The sequence below is a fragment of the Geotrypetes seraphini genome, chromosome 3 (genome assembly GCF_902459505.1).
Source record: "Geotrypetes seraphini chromosome 3, aGeoSer1.1, whole genome shotgun sequence".
In the NCBI taxonomy this organism is placed as follows: Eukaryota; Metazoa; Chordata; class Amphibia; order Gymnophiona; family Dermophiidae; genus Geotrypetes; species Geotrypetes seraphini.
Genome location: NC_047086.1, coordinates 112,861,855 through 112,879,456, shown reverse-complemented (window position 1 = coordinate 112,879,456; position 17,602 = coordinate 112,861,855). Strand labels below are relative to the sequence as shown.

General features: G+C 43.1%; 1 protein-coding gene across 3 annotated transcripts in view; it reads left to right on the top strand.

The window, feature by feature from the left end:
* ANKRD66 (ankyrin repeat domain 66) overlaps positions 1–11,864 on the top strand; it is a 42,852-nt gene extending 30,988 nt beyond the window's left edge. For all 3 annotated transcript variants that reach the window (XM_033938894.1, XM_033938896.1, XM_033938895.1), the window contains exon 4: positions 9,203–11,864. In XM_033938894.1, the coding sequence (XP_033794785.1) occupies positions 9,203–9,452 (250 nt within the window). In that variant the 3' untranslated portion in view covers positions 9,453–11,864. The remainder of the gene's footprint in view (positions 1–9,202) is intronic.
* Positions 11,865–17,602: the final 5,738 nt, after the last annotated feature.

The window sequence follows — 17,602 nt, the reverse complement described above, 5'->3', positions numbered from 1 at the left end:
TGAAAAATTGCAGGCGGACCTTAGGAATTTGGAAGACTGGGTGTCCAAGTGGCAGACGAAATTTAATGTGGACAAATCCAAAGTGATGCACATTGGGAAGAATAATCTGAATCACTCTTACCGGATGCTAGGGTCCACCTTGGGGGTTAGCGCCCAAGAAAAGGCTTTGGATATCATTGTAGACAATACGATGAAACCTTTGCTTCTCTCTCAAGCACACTTGGCTTTCGTTCACCATTACTGAAACCTCTCTATTGGGACTCCCTATGTGTTCTGATTCAACAGTATCCTTCAAGGATATTTCACACCGAACCATCTGCTCCTGGGTTACTGTCAGCTTCCCCCTCCCCCATCTTAGTTTAAAAACCGCTCTATTTTCTTTTTAAACATTAGCGCCAGCAGTCTGGTTCCATCCCATAGAAACATAGAAATAGACGGCAGATAAGGGCCCACGGCCCATCTAGTCTGCCCACCCTAATGTCCCTCCCCTACCTTTGCCCTGTGAATAGATCCCATGTGCCGATCCCATTTGGCCTTAAAATCAGGCACGCTGCTGGCCTCAATCACCTGTAGTGGAAGACTATTCCAGCGATCAACCACTCTTTCAGTGAAAAAGAATTTCCTGGTGTCACCTCGTAGTTTCCCGCCCCTGATTTTCGACGGATGCCCTCTTGTTGTCGTGGGACCCTTGAAAAAGAAAATATCTTCCTCCGCCTCGATGCGGCCCGTAAGATACTTGAACGTCTCGATCATGTCTCCCCTCTCTCTGCGCTCCTCGAGCGAGTATAGCTGTAATTTGTCAAGCCGTTCTTCGTATGGAAGATCCTTGAGTCCCGAGACCATCCGGGTGGCCATTCTTTGCACCGACTCCAGTCTCAGCACATCCTTGCGATAATGCGGCCTCCAGAATTGCACACAGTATTCCAGGTGGGGCCTCACCATGGATCTATACAATGGCATAATGACTTCCGCCTTACGACTGACGAAACCCCTTCGTATGCAGCCCATGATTTGTCTTGCCTTGGATGAAGCCTGCTCCACTTGATTGGCAGACTTCATGTCCTCACTGACAATTACCCCCAAGTCTCGTTCTGCTACCGTTTTTGCTAGGATCTCACCATTAAGGGTATAAGACTTGCATGGATTTTGGCTGCCCAGGTGCATAACTTTGCATTTTTTGGCATTGAAGTTGAGTTGCCATGTCCTAGACCATTGCTCTAGTAGGAGTAGGTCGTGCATCATGTTGTCGGGCCTTGAATCTTCGTCTGTTGTGCATTTGCCCACTACATTACTCAGTTTGGCGTCATCGGCGAATAATGTTATTTTACCTCAAAGCCCTTCTGCCAAGTCTCTTATAAAGATGTTGAATAGGATTGGGCCCAAGACTGAGCCCTGTGGTACTCCACTAATCACCTCCGTCATTTCGGAGGGGGTGCCGTTCACCACCACCCTTTGGAGCCTACCTCCAAGCCAGCTCCCAACCCATTTCGTCAATGTGTTACCTAATCCTATAGAGTCATCTTGCTCAGTAACCTGCGGTGTGGTACGCTATCGAATGCTTTGCTAAAGTCCAGGTACACGATGTCCAGCTTCCCTGTCACCCAGTCAAAGAAGCTGATCAGGTTAGATTGGCATGATCTCCCCTTAGTAAATCCATGTTGTCGGGGATCCCGTAGATTCTCCTCATCCAGGATCTTATCCAATTGGTGTTTGATTAGAGTTTCCATTAGTTTGCTCACTATCGATGTTAGACTCACTGGTCTGTAGTTTGCTGTCTCCATCTTTGAGCCTTTCTTGTGGAGTGGAATGACGTTAGCCGTCCTCCAGTCCAACGGGACGCTGCCTGTACTAAGGGAGAGGTTGAAGAGCGCGGACAGTGGTTCCGCCAAGACATCACTCAGCTCCCTAAGCACCCTGGGGTGCAGGTTGTCCGGCCCCATTGCTTTGTTAACCTTGAGCTTTGACAGCTCACTGTAGACACTGCTGGGCGTAAACTCAAAGTTACTAAACGGGTCAACTGAGCCAACCCTTGTCTGTAGCTGAGGGCCGAGCCCCGGCGCTTCTCGGGAGAAGACTGAGCAGAAGTATTCATTTAAAAGTTGGGCTTTTTCCAAATCCTTTTCCACATAGTCACCGTCTGGATTCCTAAGACGTACAATCCCACCTGAGTTTTTTCTTCTATCACTGATATACCTGAAGAAGGATTTATCTCCCTTCTGGATGTTCTTTGCTAGAGACTCCTCTATGTGGAATTTAGCCTCCCTGACTGCTGTTTTGACGGCTTTTGATTTGGTCAGGTAGTCTGCTCTAGAGTCCTGCTTCCCTGATTGTTTGTAAGAGATGAATGCTTTTTTCTTCTCCTTGATCAGGTCTGAGATCTCCGCAGTAAACCACTGTGGCTTATTGTTCCTTCGCCGTTTACTTACTGATTTAACATAGCGGTTTGTTGCTTCTTGTATGGTTGCTTTCAAAGTCGATCACATGTCTTCCACGTTATCGGTTTCTTCTTGGCTTTGTAGCGCCTGGTGAACGAAGTCTCCCATTTCTTTGAAATTTGTGTCCTTGAATTTGAGGACCTTGGTTAGTGTAGTAGATTTAGTGAAATCTTTCCTGAGATTGAACCATACCATGTTGTGGTCACTGGAGGCCAATGTGTCGCCCACCAAGACCTCTGTGACACTTTCTCCATTGGTAAGAATCAGGTCCAGTATTGCCTGATCCCTTGTCGGTTCCAACACCAGTTGCCTGAGGCTTGCTCCTTTCATAGAGTTTAATAGCCTCCTGCTGCTGCTGGAAGCAGAGGTAAGTGTAACCCAATTCACATCAGGCATGTTGAAGTCACCTAGCAATACTGTGTCCCCACGCAAGGTGATATTTTCTATATCTCCGATTATTTCCATATCCAGGTCATCCTGTTGTCTTGGGGGTCTGTAAATTATGCCAAGATACAAGCATTTGTCCTTCCCTCTGGCCAAATTAACCCAAAGGGATTCCCCAGTATACTGGACATCTGAGATTCTCGTGACCTTAATGTCATCTTTAGTATATAATGCTACACCTCCTCCCATCCTGCCCTCTCTGTCCCGGTTAAGGTGGAGTCCATCCTTTCATAATGTTATGTTATTTTGTTATTTATTTCTTATATACCGCTAAATCCGTTAAGTTCTAAGCGGTTTACAGAGAAATATACATTAAATATACAATAAAGGATACAATAAAATAAGATGAATTAAATAAAGAATGGGTACTTTGAAATTCCCTTACTGTCCCGAAGGCTCACAATCTAACTAAAATACCAAGGACAAACAGAATTAGCAAATAGTAGATAAGAAAATAAAGTTAGTGGAAATGAGATATAAAGCATCCTAATAAGAATACATAGAACTCTCAATATCATATTGTTAAAAAACCAAACGTACATACCAAAATAATAAAGTAATAGAAAGAAACTAATTAAATAGAAAATAATTTTAAGAATTAATCAAATATAGAAATATAGGAAGAAAATAAACATTTGAAGTGAGGAGAAAAGAAAAGGTAGAGGACGGCATATGAATAGAATGGAATGAAAAACAGTTAAACAATAGAATTCAAAGAAAATTTTTTTAAATGAAAACTAAACAAAAGAAATAAAAAGAAATAGATATAATATACATAATAGAACAAAAGTCAGGAAGGACTTGATTTTATTTCCCTCAGTCATCAATGTTATCGTCTCTAGAGCTTTAACTGTTTCAGCTGGGCAACCGCCATCATCGATCTTTACACATCAGCCATGGGATCACTTTTTAAAGCAGAGAGAAGCATTTCTCGATTTTCTGGATTACTGTTCATTACATTCAACAGCTCACAGATCTTCCAGCTTCGATTCTCTGCTCTTTGGTCTGGATAATGCAGTTCACTCCACCCTTAATGGTACCGTAACTCACAAACAGTAATCCAAGTCGGCTGTGGGATATCTGACACTGTAAGACTCCGGCATGATAAAAAAGCCAGACCTCCATATGGGTGGCTGTTAAAAAAAATCCTGCTTGTCCATGGAGAAAGCAAACACTGCACACCTATAATAGGCTCCACCTTTCCCTGAAGTTAGCCCAGTTACTAACAAATCTAAATCCCTCAATCCTGCATCACCGTCTCGACCATGCATTGAGACTTCAGAGCTCTGCCTGCCTCATGGGTCCAGTGCGTAGAAAGGGGAACATTTCTGAAAATGCTACCCTGGATGACCTGGATTTCAGCTTTTTACCTAAGAGCCTAAATCTGGCTTCTAGAACCTCCCTACCATATTTTCCTATGTTATTAGTAACTACATGCACCATGACATCCGGCTCCTCCCCAGCACTATCTCATATCCTATCTAAGTAACGTGTGAGGACCACCACCTTTGTACCAGGCAGACAAAATGACTAGGCCAACCTCATGCCCATGAGCCACCAGGCTATGTACATGCATAATGATTGAATATCCCACTACAATGACCACCCTAACTCCTCCCTTCTGGGCAGAAACCCCTGAAGATAGATCCTTGGTGCAAGAGGATACTGCATCTCCTGGTGGGCTCCTCCAAGGCAGCACAGTGGCAGCCAGACTGAAGGTGAGACCTCTACAACTTCCCTGTAGGTCTCCACTATGTACCTCTTTGTCTCCTTCAGCTCTTTCAAGTCTGCAACTCTAGCATCAAGGGAACGGACTTGTTCTCCGAGAGCCAGGAGCTTTTTGCAGTGAGCACGCACATATAATTTTTCATCAACTGGAAGATAATCATACATGTGACACGTGGTGCAAAAAAATGGATAGCTCCAGTGATGTAGTAAGGAGGGGGGGGTGCGGTCTGCCAACAAGTGTATGAAGATGAAATTGAGGTCAATCAACTCTTGACAAATCCAAAACTTCACCTCACTCTACAAGAAGAGGAAATAAGTAATTCTCTTGCTAAATCTCAAGTCTGAGATAGCTACCTCTGATATGTTGTAAATTTTACATTAAAAGTGTTCCATCATCTTCTAATCTTTTCAGAAGTAAGACAAACCAATAATATCAGGTAATTCATTCCTTTATTTTTCTTTTTCTTCCTTGTTGCAGAGATACTAGCATGTCCCCGACAGGACCCGTTTCGCCCAAAGTAGGGCTTTTTCAAGGGTTCACAGTGGGCGCTCTGCACAATACAAAATAATTCTCAATACAACATATCTTAATTTTTACTTTCTAAATTTTCAAACAATCAATTTAAATGAGTCCATTTATTAAAATTTTTTGTAATGGAACCATTTGTTAAATATTAATATTATCCAATTCTATTAAAACTGTGTAAACTGTCTTTCAATTTCTATTCAAAACCCTATTCAAAACATATACATTTTTATTCATAATCACTACAATACAAAAACGGAGAAGCTTATCAAATGTTCCTAAATATACATGGAGATACATTTAATTCCTATACACTATATTTACTTAAAATGCTGTCAAATCAAATGCTCATCATTCATTAAATAATTAGCTCTTTTCTTGAATAACTCATTCTTAAGTTTAAAACAATCTATTATAGATTGTTTTAAACTTAAGAATGAGTTATTCAAGAAAAGAGCTAATTATTTAATAGTTTTAAATGATTAAAAGATGAATTAACTTAATTAGTTTTAGAAGAAATTATTTAATATACAGATTGATTTAAATTCAATAATGAACTATTTAAGATTTCTTTGATATATTTATAATGGAATGAATGATGAGCATTTGATTTGACAGCATTTTAAGTAAATATAGTGTATAGGAATTAAATGTATCTCCATGTATATTTAGGAACATTTGATAAGCTTCTCCGTTTTTGTATTGTAGTGATTATGAATAAGAATGTATATGTTTTGAATAGGGTTTTGAATAGAAATTGAAAGACAGTTTACACAGTTTTAATAGAATTGGATAATATTAATATTTAACAAATGGTTCCATTACAAAAATTTTTTAATAAATGGACTCATTTAAATTGATTGTTTGAGAATTTAGAAAGTAAAAGTTAAGATATATTGTATTGAGAATTCTTTTGTATTGTGCAGAGTGCCCACTGTGAACCCTTGAAAAAGCCCTATTTTGGACGAAACGGGTCCCGTCGGGGACATGCTAGTATCTCTGCAACAAGGAAGAAAAAGAAAAATAAAGGAATGAATTACCTGATGTTATTGGTTTGTCTTACTTCTGAAAAGATTAGAAGATGATGGAACACTTTTAATGTAAAATTTACAACATATCAGAGGTAGCTATCTCAGACTTGAGATTTAGCAAGAGAATTACTTATTTCCTCTTCTTGTAGAGTGAGGTGAAGTTTTGGATTTGTCAAGGGTGTGCGGTCTGCCCTAGCCATGGTGTTCCTAAGGGTGCAATGACATCCCCCTCTTCTAAGCCCGCCTACCCGCTCCTTGCTGTGCGCATGTGCCCCTTGCCTTCCCCTGTACCCCGCGTCGGCATCGGTGATCTTTCTGATGTCATTTCCGGAACCCGTGCCTAGGAAATGACATCAAAAGGCAAGCTGACACCGACGTAGACAGATTGCTGCTCACGCCAGAAAAGCTAAAAGGTACGGGAGAAGGGAAGGGGGTACGTGCGTGGCGGGGGGGGGGGAGGGGTGCCACCACCACAAGTTCCACTGGATAGCTCCCCTCTTTCTGCTGGACTACTGTCTGCATCTTATTATTAAGCTGCTTAATTAAATCCTGTTAAGGTGCTGGGAATGTTAGACTGGTATAGAGATAATTTGTATGCTTTATTTAATGTTTGAGTCTTTATTTAGTGTTTGAGTCTGTCTCCAACCCTGCCCCCACACAAACCTCAGCTCTTCTTCCCCGAGTTCGGGCGGGGTCTGGAGGGCCTCTGAGTATGCATGGATGCGTCACGATGATGTCACATACATGCGTTTGATGTCATCGCATTGAATCTGCACATGCTCGGTGGCACTCCAGATGCGGCCCTGAGCTTGGAGCCTTAGTCCCCTAAAAAGAGGAGATGTCCAGGTTTTCCTGGATGTCTGGTAACCCTATGTTTAATGTACAGCTCTGCGTACTAGTGCTGCCCAATTCACAATTTGAATCAGTTCACCAATTCACTTCGGGTGAATCGATTCAAAACAAAACAAAAATCGGCTTCTCGATTTGGCTGACCCTCCCCCCTCGCCCCCTAAAGCAGGAGCAGCAGTGCTGCTCTTGCTGGCCGTCCGCTGCCGCACCTGCTTTAGAGGGTGAAGGGAGCGGGTCAGTTGGGAAGTGCTGGTGTCCGGCTTCCCCCCTGGCGTCCGGTTTCCTCCCCCTGGTGTCCGGCTTCCACCCTGGCCTCCCGCATCCCCCCTGGCCTCCCCGCACTGTTTACCTTATAGGAGCATCCTGCAGAGAAGATCGTGATGCTAGCGATCTTTGCAAACTGCTTCAAAGCTGTTTCCTCCGCCGCAATCCTGCCTCTGACATCAGAGGAGGGGCGGGACAGCGGCAGAGGAAACAGCTCCGAAGCAGTTTGCAAAGATCGCTAGCACTGCAATCTTCTCTGCAGGCTGCTCCTATAAGGTAAACGGTGTGGGAAGGCCAGGGGGGAAGCCAGACACCAGTGGGAGGTCAGGGGGAACATGCAGGCCTTCCAGGGTGGGGGGTGGGACAGGCCTTCAGGGGGGAAAGGCAGGCAAGCTTTCAGGGGGGATGCAGGCCTTCAAGGGGGGGATATGCCTTCAGGGATGGTGGCACAGGTCTTCAGGGGGGACAGGCAGGCAGGCCTTCATGGGGGATGCAGGCCTTCAAAGGGGGGAGACAGGCCTTCAGGGGTGGGATGCAGGCCTTTAAGGAGGGCAGACCTTCAAGGGGGGGCAGGCCTTCAGGGGGGACAGGCAGGCCTTTAGGAGTGGGGTGCAGGCCTTCAGGGGGGACAGACTTTCAGGGGAGGGGGATTTGTTGTAGATGTACACGGAGGGAGGGAGGAAAGGGGGGTTCAAAGAGACATGCATATGCCAAACTTTGGGGGGGGGGAAGAAATAATGGGTCTAAAAATAGAGGATAGGGCGAGAGATGATGGACTATGGGATTTAGGGAGGGAAGGAACAGAAAGGGAGAGTAGTTGGACACAAGGGATGGTGTGGAGGGGGGATAGAGATACTGGATAGGAGGGTAGTTGGGAAAAGAAAGTGAGAGATGGTGGACCCTGGGGTGGTGGGGAAGGAGGGAGAGATGCTGGATGAAAGGGTAGTTGAGAAAAGGTGGATCTGTGGATGGAGACGAAAAAAAAGGAAAGATACCAGACCTCCTGGGGAGAGAAAAGATACCAGACCTCCTGGGGAGAGAAAGGAAACAAGGGGAGGACAGAGATAGCAGATGGATGGTTAGCACGGAGAAAGAAGGAGACCCTGGAAAGCAAGTTTATCAGAAGACAACCAGAGCCTGGGACCAACAAGATTTGAATAATGACCAAATAACAAAAGGTAGAAAAACTAATTATATTTTCTGTTTTTTGTTTACAATATGTCAGATTTGAAACGTGTATCCTGCCAGAGCTGGTGTTAGACCGCAAATGTGAGCTAGGATTTAACAGAGAGAGAAAAAGTCTTTTTTGTTTGTTTATTTTGTTTACACCACAGCGCCAGTGTGGTTAGGAGAAGGCAAAGGGGGTGAAGAGGCTATAAAATAAACCCACCAGGATGTTTGAAAAAAAACAACACCCAATTGGGCAGGAAAATCGAATCGAATCGAAAAACCAATTCAATAGGCTGAATCAAATCGAAATTTTTTTTCCTGAATTGGACATCACTACTGCGTACGTCTAGCAGTGCTAAAAACATGATAAGTAGTATTAGTAAACTGAATATTTGAGAATTTATTAGAGGTATAAATGGTTCTTTGGTTAACTCTGTTGCAATTACACAAATTTATGTGCTTTATGTGACCATTATTGTAGCTCCTCCTTTAGCCATAAGAAGTCTGTCAGAAAGGAAGCAGAAAAAAATACCTCTCCTCCCCAATCAAATATGTTGAAACTATATGGTAATAATAAATAAGGAAAGAACCCTTGCAGGACAACATAGGAAGAAAAATCCAAATCCCCCATAGAAACTTTATACGGTGAATAAAATCCTGCCTTCACACAACATGTTTTTGAGACATCTTTTCTTTCTCTCTCTCTCTCTCTTTCTTTTTGTTGTTTTGCTTTCTTGTTTTTATATTTGTTAAAGTGCGGAAGTGGAGTGCAAAGATTATCGTATCCTCGCAGGGATAAGTGGCTTACCATTAGATGATATCGATGAAGACTGGGAACGCAGGAAGAAGAGGATAGAGGAAAACAAACCCTTCAACAAAAAGCAAACCATAACCACTGAAGAGAAACCTATGATTCAGGAAAAAAGTGGCAAAAAGCTTTCACCAGGGAAGCATTCCCCTATTGCAACTAGAACTAAAATGCAAAAGATGAAGCACCAAAGATAAGCGGGACAGAATCGCTAAAACACTTCTTCATGGTTTGTGCAGGACGTCTTGAATGCCACCTCTGTTTCGGTGTTCTAGGTATTTGTACCATAAAATACTGTTTGTGCATACTGCCACCATCTGCTGAAACTGCTCCGTTCATTTTGAATATTTTGGATCATGTCTTTTTTTATATTAAATCTTTAAAATAAATTCACCTTTGAGAGTCTAACATAGAAGTCTGGGTGCAGGGGTAAGATGTGGAGCCATAACTAATCTGTCTTATGTGAAGTTGTAAAATTTTGTGCAATGAAACTACATGTGCTTTTGTCCACTAGTAGTCTCAATTGTGTGCACCAGTGCAGTGATTTATGTTATATGTGAGGGGTAAGACTGATGTAGCCCTGAGCAAATAGTAAAGAAGTAAAGAATTATAGGGATACATATATTTCCCAGAGTCAATCCAGAGGAAGGCTACTAAAATGGTGCCATCCTCATAAGACGTATGGGGACAGACTTAAAGATCTCAATCTGTATACTTTGGAGGAAAGGCGGGAGAGGGGAGATATGATAGAGACGTTTAAATCAAAAAACTAGAAAAATGTTATTAGCCAAGTGGTGGAAGTACCCACTGAAAACCACTTACTCAAAGTTTAATGGATTTAATGTTGCTGGTAATTCAGACCTCTCAAGAAAAATTGAAAGGATCTATTCATCAGGGTTCATCACTCATATAAAACTGTGGAGGAGGTTTATTGATGATATTTTTCTTTTATGGACTTCCACCCAGGAACAATTAGACATTTTTTTTCAGTATTTGAATGGCTGCCATCCAACTATTCAGTTTGAGATGAAAAGTGATTCTCGTGAAATAACTTTTTTGGATGTAAAAATAATTCAGGAGGATGGAAGGTTGCTCTCTTCCATTTTTACAAAACCATCAGATAGGAATTCTCTTGCGATATACTAGAATGCATCCAAGCACCTTGAAAAACAACTTACTGTATCACAATTTTTTTGGTACAGAAGAGTATGCCATTCTACTGAGGAATTTGTTGATAAGGCTCAAATTTTGAGAAGCAAATATGAAGAGCGGGGGTATCCTAAAACTGTGATCTCAAAAGCTTATAAAAGGGCTAGGTTCAGTTCTTGGGATCAGTTGCTTCAGTACAAATCTAAAGCTGATGACCAAGAGACTGTGGTATGTGTATTGAAATTTTCAACGATTTCCCAATGTTTGGATAGGAAAATTAAAAGTTTGTGGCCCATGGTGCAAACAAAACAGAACTGTCAAACTTTGGAGTGTAAATTAGCATTCTCCCGTAAAAGAAACCTTAAGGATCTATTATGCCCTTCTGATGTTTGATCCAGTAGAGAGGTGGGTAAGTTGGGGTTATTTCACTGCAATCAGTGTTCAGCGTATTCTTTGATTTGTGAAGGAGATCAAGTTTGGTATTCCTGGAAGGAAGGCTTGGAGAATCACATGCATTGCCACTTGTGAAACGGTTGGTGTGGTATATGCAATTGTGTGTCCGTGTGACCTTTGTTATATTGGTCATACAGCACGGAGTCTGAAAACTCGGTTGTTTGAGCACTGCTCTAATATTGCTCATAAACGGCAAGTGGATGTATTGACTCGTCATTGTGCAGAAAAACAGCATTCCTTTGACGAGTTCTCAAGTGTTTTGTATTGGATCATATACCTGTGACGTCATGGAGGGGAGATGTGAAGACTAGGTTATACTAGAGCGAGCCGAGGTCAATCTTCTTTTTGGATAATATCTGGCCTAAAGGTCTCAATAAGAAAATTGAATGGTGTGCATTTTATTAATTTTTTGTTTTTTGTTTTTGTTTTTGAAATTCTGTTGTTTCCTGTGGAAGTGACGTTATGGGACATGGAACTTTAATTTGGGAGACATTTTGAAGCCAAGCCGTGGACGGAGTTGGAGAGAATGGGAGTTTGTCTTGGAATTTTCCCTGATGCAGCCACTGGTTGGCGAAACAAGAGCCTTGTTGGAAGTAGAATTTCTTATCTTTGCTCCAATGATGTGTGCGATTTAGCAGGAACATTGATGTATTGGAAAAAGCTATGTATCATCTGTGAAGATAAGTACTAATTTTTGGTTTCTTGTTCTTTTTCCTTTTCCCTGTGCACAGTGGTGGGATGTTTCCCTGGTTTTAAAAATTACATTTTGAGAATAGTGGAGTTTTTTGCCCATGATACAGAATTAGAACGGCTAAAAACTCATTGGGTTGCCGTCTGCATATTATTTATGGTTGAGGCTTTTTTCCACTTTGAGTAAATGGTTTTCAGTGGGTACTTCCACCACTTGGCTAATAACATTTTTCTAATTTTTTAAATTATATCTTGTTGTTATTATTTTTGTTCTTGAGAAACGTTTAAATACCTACATAATATAAATGTGCATTCTCTTTCATTTGAAAGGAAACTTTGCAATGAGAGGGAATAGGATGAAGTTAAGAGGTTATAGGCTCTGGAGTAATCTGAGGAAATACTTTTTTTTTACAGAAAGGGTGGTAGATGCGTTTAACAGTCTCCCAGGAGAGGTGGTGGAAACAGACTGTGTCTGAATTCAAGAGGGCCTGGGATAGGCAAGTGGGATCTCTCAGAGAGAGAAAGAGATAATGGTTACTGTGGATGGACAGACTAGATGGGCCATTTGGCCTTTATCTGCCCTCATGTTTCTATCAGTGCTGTATGCTAAATACTTAACATGACCATTTATTTTTTTCCTCAAAATGGGATAGGATTCCCCCGTACCTTTTTTTAATCCTGGTGACTACCTCCTGACCTGATGTCTTCCGGCAGTGGCAGAGCGGCACACAAGGCAGGCGCAAGTTTTTTGTGCCCCTGCCTGGTCCCGCACCGCTCACTGAATGGCTGATGTCAGTTCTTGTCTCTGGTTGCACTTTCTACTGACTGTGCATCCTTCCTTTCTTTCTCTCTCCCTGCCCCCTTTCTTTCTTTCTCTCTCCCTGCCCCTTTCTTTCTTTCTGTCTTTCTCCCTGCCCCCTTTCTTTCTTTCTCTCTCCCTGCCCCCTTTTTTTCTTTCTTTCTTTCTGTCTTTCTTTCTCTCTCCCTGCCCCCTTTCTTTATTTCTCTGTCCCTGCCCCCATTCTTTCATTCTGTCCTTTTCTCTCTCCCTGCCCCCATTCTTTCTTTCTTTCTCTATCCCTGCCCCCCCCAAGCCACTGCCGATTTCTCCAAGCTGCCACCACCACAAAAGGCCAAGTGCGTGCAATGACTGCTCAAGCCTTCCCCTCCCCCTCCTCCCGTGACGTCAATTCTGACGTCAGAGAGGAAGTTCCGGGTCATTCAGGCAGCGATTGGCTGGCCTGGAACTTCCTCTCCGACGTCAGAATTGATGTCGCGGGGGGGGGGAGGGGAAGGCTTGTGCAGTTTTTGCATGCACTTGATCTGTTGCTACGTCAGCGTTGGGGAAGCAGGAAGAAATCCCAGGCTCCGCGATCGACTCGCATTGCCTTCAGATCGCGATTGATGTTTTGGGCACAGTTTCGGGATGCCAAAATGTCCTGTTTTCAGAAAGAGTCTAGTGGGTTGTTCTCTTTCTGAAAATGGGCAGCTATGACCTTCAGAGTTGCACAGTTTGGCAGTTGGAGTAAAAACAACAGGTACTAATGGATAACATCTAGAGAGTATGAACTTGTGACCCAGGGAGATTGAAAAAAGGCTCATGCCCCTGAGTTTCCATGGGAACCACAGACTACATGCAGATAAGTAGGCATCTCTGAAACTGCCAGGCATCCAAAACAAGAGTTCCAGCAGTTTCCAGAAGCCTAAGTAAAACCTATAGAGAAGCTAAGCCAGCTCTTGGTCTTTCTGGAAGGTAGTCTCAGTTTTGTGACCTCACTCCAGAGGAGATTTAAGGACTGGATTTGGGCAGGAGATTTGTCTTTTGGTTAAAGTACACCAACTGACTAGTGTAGCCTGATTGAGAAGAGTTATTACATCTTTTTTTGAGTATAGGAGGAATTTGTAAATAGTTGGACTGTGTCCTTAAAGAAACTGTTCGCTGTTCAAGGAAAATGGCTCTGCTTATTTTCCAAGGAGAAATAAAATTTTTTGGACTTTGCATCCTGGTGTGGTCTGCATTATTCAAAGAGAGATTGGAAGTCTGATGCATGCTTGCTGTGGGATCCCATTCTTTGAGTGGGTCACAGCTCTGGTCCTAACAAATAAAATAAACTTTGTGTGCTCCTTCCCAGCATCCGGGTAAGCAAGGGGTTATGCCCTTCATTGCTTTCAAGTGTGTTTGAAAATGAAGACATGCAGGAGTTTACCAGTGAATTTCCTGTTTGTGCAATATTTAAACAGCATCATTCTGCGAATGATGAGAGGGGCTATTTGTAAAATGAGTGTGCATGTGACCGGGGAGCCTTGGCCGTGGAGTGGGGAGGTGGAGGCTGAGGGAAAAGATGAGCATGCATTTGTTCTGGGTGAAGGAGTACATACAATGAGCATGTGTTTTGGGTAGAAGAGAAGGGATTCTATTAACATTTCCTAGCTGGGCCAGTTGGGAGGAGGATATGGACAGAGAAGCTGTGGTGAGCATGAAAGCAGTTTAAATGTATGAAAAAAAGGGGTGAATAGGATGTGGACATGAATTGACTAGGTCCAAAGGCTCAGTCTTGGACACACCCATCCACCATTAGAACCACTGCAGTTATTCCAGATAGGGATGCTCTTAACAAAACAGTACACACTTCTTTTCTACTACTACTATTAATTATTTCTAGAGTGCTACCAGATGTACACAGTGCTGTACAGTCACAATGGAGAGTGAGCTTATAATCTAAACAATCAAGACAGACAAACAGGATGCCAGGGTAGGGGTTACAGTCAGAGGGGATGGTTAAACTGGCTAGGGTGGTGAGCAGAGGGGAGTAGGGTTATGAGTTGAAGGCTGTCTCAAGGTGGGTTTTCATCTTACTTTTGAATAAGGGAATGGGTGTGGCAGACAACTCAGGTTGTCTATTCCAGGCATAGGGGGCAGCAAGCTGAAAGGAACGAAGTCTGGAAGTGGAGGAGAAGTGGGTACAGATAAGAGTGGAGAAGTGGGTACAGATAAAAGCAATTTGTCTGAGGTATGGGGTTCTCCGGGAGGTATATAAAAAGAGAGGAGAGATATTGAGGGACTGCAGAACGAACACACTTGTAGGTTAGTAATAAGAGTTGGAACCAGGGCCGATGAGAGAAAATCTGGGCCCCGATACAAAGATTTTTGAGATGACATGTTTAAGGCCGGTACCTGAAATGAAATATAGAACATAGAAATTTGCTGTATTGGTTCTAAAGTTAGGACAATAATTGCTATTGTCTTTCCCCTAACCGTCAAGCTGTTTATAGTCTCGAATCTCTCGATAATGTAGACAAAAAGGCATGCAATATCAGTGGGTCCTTTATGCTACAATTACAGCATTTGCAGGGAATTTTACCTGTGGAATTATTTCTTCCTTCGCTGTCCTGTAAAGCCTTTTTTGCCGTCCACAATGAATCAGCGTGGCTTGTATCCCATTTTCTTCTTCCTCCCGGGATTCTGTGGGAAAGCAAGGAGGAGTAATCCAAGCAATAAGTTTGAAGTTAGGAATGAACATTTAAGAACACTCATTGATAGTAACTTTAACAAGTTTTTGTTCATTGAGTCTTGAATGCACCTTATTATGTCACTCAAAAGTATTTTATCATTGTCACAGCCTATTGCTTCGCGCTCACTCAACACTTTGCGATCTTGTGTGTGAAAGTTCTCGCACTTTTCTTTGTTTTAGTTTGTAAGGATGTCTCTTTCTCAAGACAACGATACGTTTCGGTTTTCGTGATGTTTCTTGGGCTTCATTGGGTCCCCTTGAGCTTCATAGGCCCTTGAGCAATGTACCTGCTGCACCCACCCCCACCCCCTCCTCAGGCCTGGTTGGAACTATTTGTAAAGGTGGATAGGAAGCCAGTGAAGTGATTTGAGCAGAGTTTTGTACAGATTGCAGGGGAGAGAAATGGTTCAGTGGGAGACTTATTAGAAGTAGATTGCAGTACGAAAGTGGTTACAAAAGTGTGTACAAGGGTACAGGTAGTATACTTAGAGAGGAAGGGACAAATTTTGGTGATGGGAATGTAGTAGGATTGGCTGATAGAAGTTGTGTGGTTTCTTCCTCCATGTTTCCAGAGAAGGAAGAAAAGTTGGCAGGAGTTGAGGGAGGATCGAGAGGGTGAGACTGGGCAAGGGGAGGTGAATCAAGAGAAGGAGGATGTACAGGTTCAACCTGAGTTGTTAGGGTAAAGGAAGAAGAGGCAGTGGAAGCTAGGTCAGGAGAATGAATGGTGGAAAGGGGAGAAGGATATGACTTTATAGCAAATTCAAGAGTGATCTTGTGAACCTTGTCATGGAAGAATTCAGCCATGGTCTGGGGAGAGATAAAAGGAGAGGATTAAAGGAAGTCAGCATTTAAAGTGGAGGAAGTCAGCATGTATGTGAGATTAAAGCCAAAGGCGTGCGACAGAGGGTATAGGAACATAAGTATCAGATACCAGGAGTGAGCCAAGGCTGAGATTTGGTATGCCTTACAAAGTGGGGAACAGTGGGATCAAGGGTATCTAGTGCAGAGGAGAGATTTCAAAACCTATTGGTGATGATTGGGCATGGCTGGGGGGAGGGTGAGAAATTGATGATGATGAGAGATAGGGAGCAGTGAGGTAGAAAAGTTAGAGAGGTAGCAGTTGGAGAAGACAAGATCAAGGCAGTGGCTATGCTGGTGAGTAGGGGTAGTAGATGGAGGTCAAATGAAGAGGTTAAGTCAAGAAACCTAGACACATAAGTGTCGGAGGGATCATCAGTGTGAATATTAAAATTCCCAAGAAGGAAGCAGGGAGAAGATGAGTCAAGGAAGACAGAAAGCGGGAATCAAAGTCTGTGAGAAAGGAGGAAGGGGACTTGTCGGGGGGACGATATATGACCATTATATGGAAAGATAGAAGAGTGAATAGGTAGATGAAATGGACTTCAAATGAGGAAGGGCAGTGTGATTGAGGTGGGGGAAAAAGGTTGAAATCTGCAAGAAGGAGAGAGAAGAAGCTCAACACCTCTTCCTTGAGTAGTAGGGTGTGGTGTATTAGAGAAGTGGTAGACCCATGGAAGAGGACAGCAGCTACAATGGAGTCCTCATGGTGAATCCATGTCTGTTAGAGCAAGCAGGTGGAGAGAATGAGAGATGAAGAGGTTGCAAATGTAAGGTAGTTTGTTGGAGGCAGAGTGAACACTCCATAGGGCACAGGAGAGCAGGAGTGAGGAGGATGGAAGGAGAGGAATAGGAATAAGGTTGGGATGAATGCATATGACGTGAAGGACCAGGGTTGGGACTGACATCACCTGAGGTGAGCAGAAGAAGTAGGAGTGCATCAAAGCAAAGGGAGGTGCACAGAAAAAGGAGATGGATGAATGGAAGGAAAAGAATGTTTGAGCTTGAGAGCTGATAATAAGATAGATGACAAGATGGCTGGTGAGGGGATCGGAACCGAAGAAGGATAGTGAGGACTATTGGGGTGGAGTGCAAGGGAATATGGAGTAAGATTGGGGAGAGTGAGTATGAGAAACAGAAAGTGAATTGAAGCCATAAGGAGAGGAATAGAGAAGGAAATAGAAACATACAAAAAGTATGGTAGTAAGAAACGGGGGGTGCCTTCGGGAGATGCATGAAGGAGCGCACTAAGGAGCACATGCTCCTTTGTCGCGCAATGTGACTCACGCCGCCCAGAGAGAGCTTTGTTTAAATATGTATCAAGGTTTGTAAGTTCATCTGAGTGATTGGGAGAGGCCAGGCAGTAGTTAGGCACCAGTGTGAGGCTACAGGAAGCGGGGTTACAGGCAGCAAGAGAGAGGAGGGGGCTTCAGAGGTTGGTTTGTATTCAATCCTGAGTGCTTGACTGAGAGGGACTACAGCCAGATAGTAGTTTTCTAATATGGATAGTATAAGCACCCAGCCCAGGGCAAGATCTCTTGGTTTTGATTCAGATCTCATTTTCTGCTCTCCTTGTCTACAGTACATTCTTTCTCCCCCTTCTTTCTGTTCATTACAATGAAACTCTCTTTGCTATCACCTTGGAGGAGTAGATAATGGTTGATGCAGTGAACATAACATAA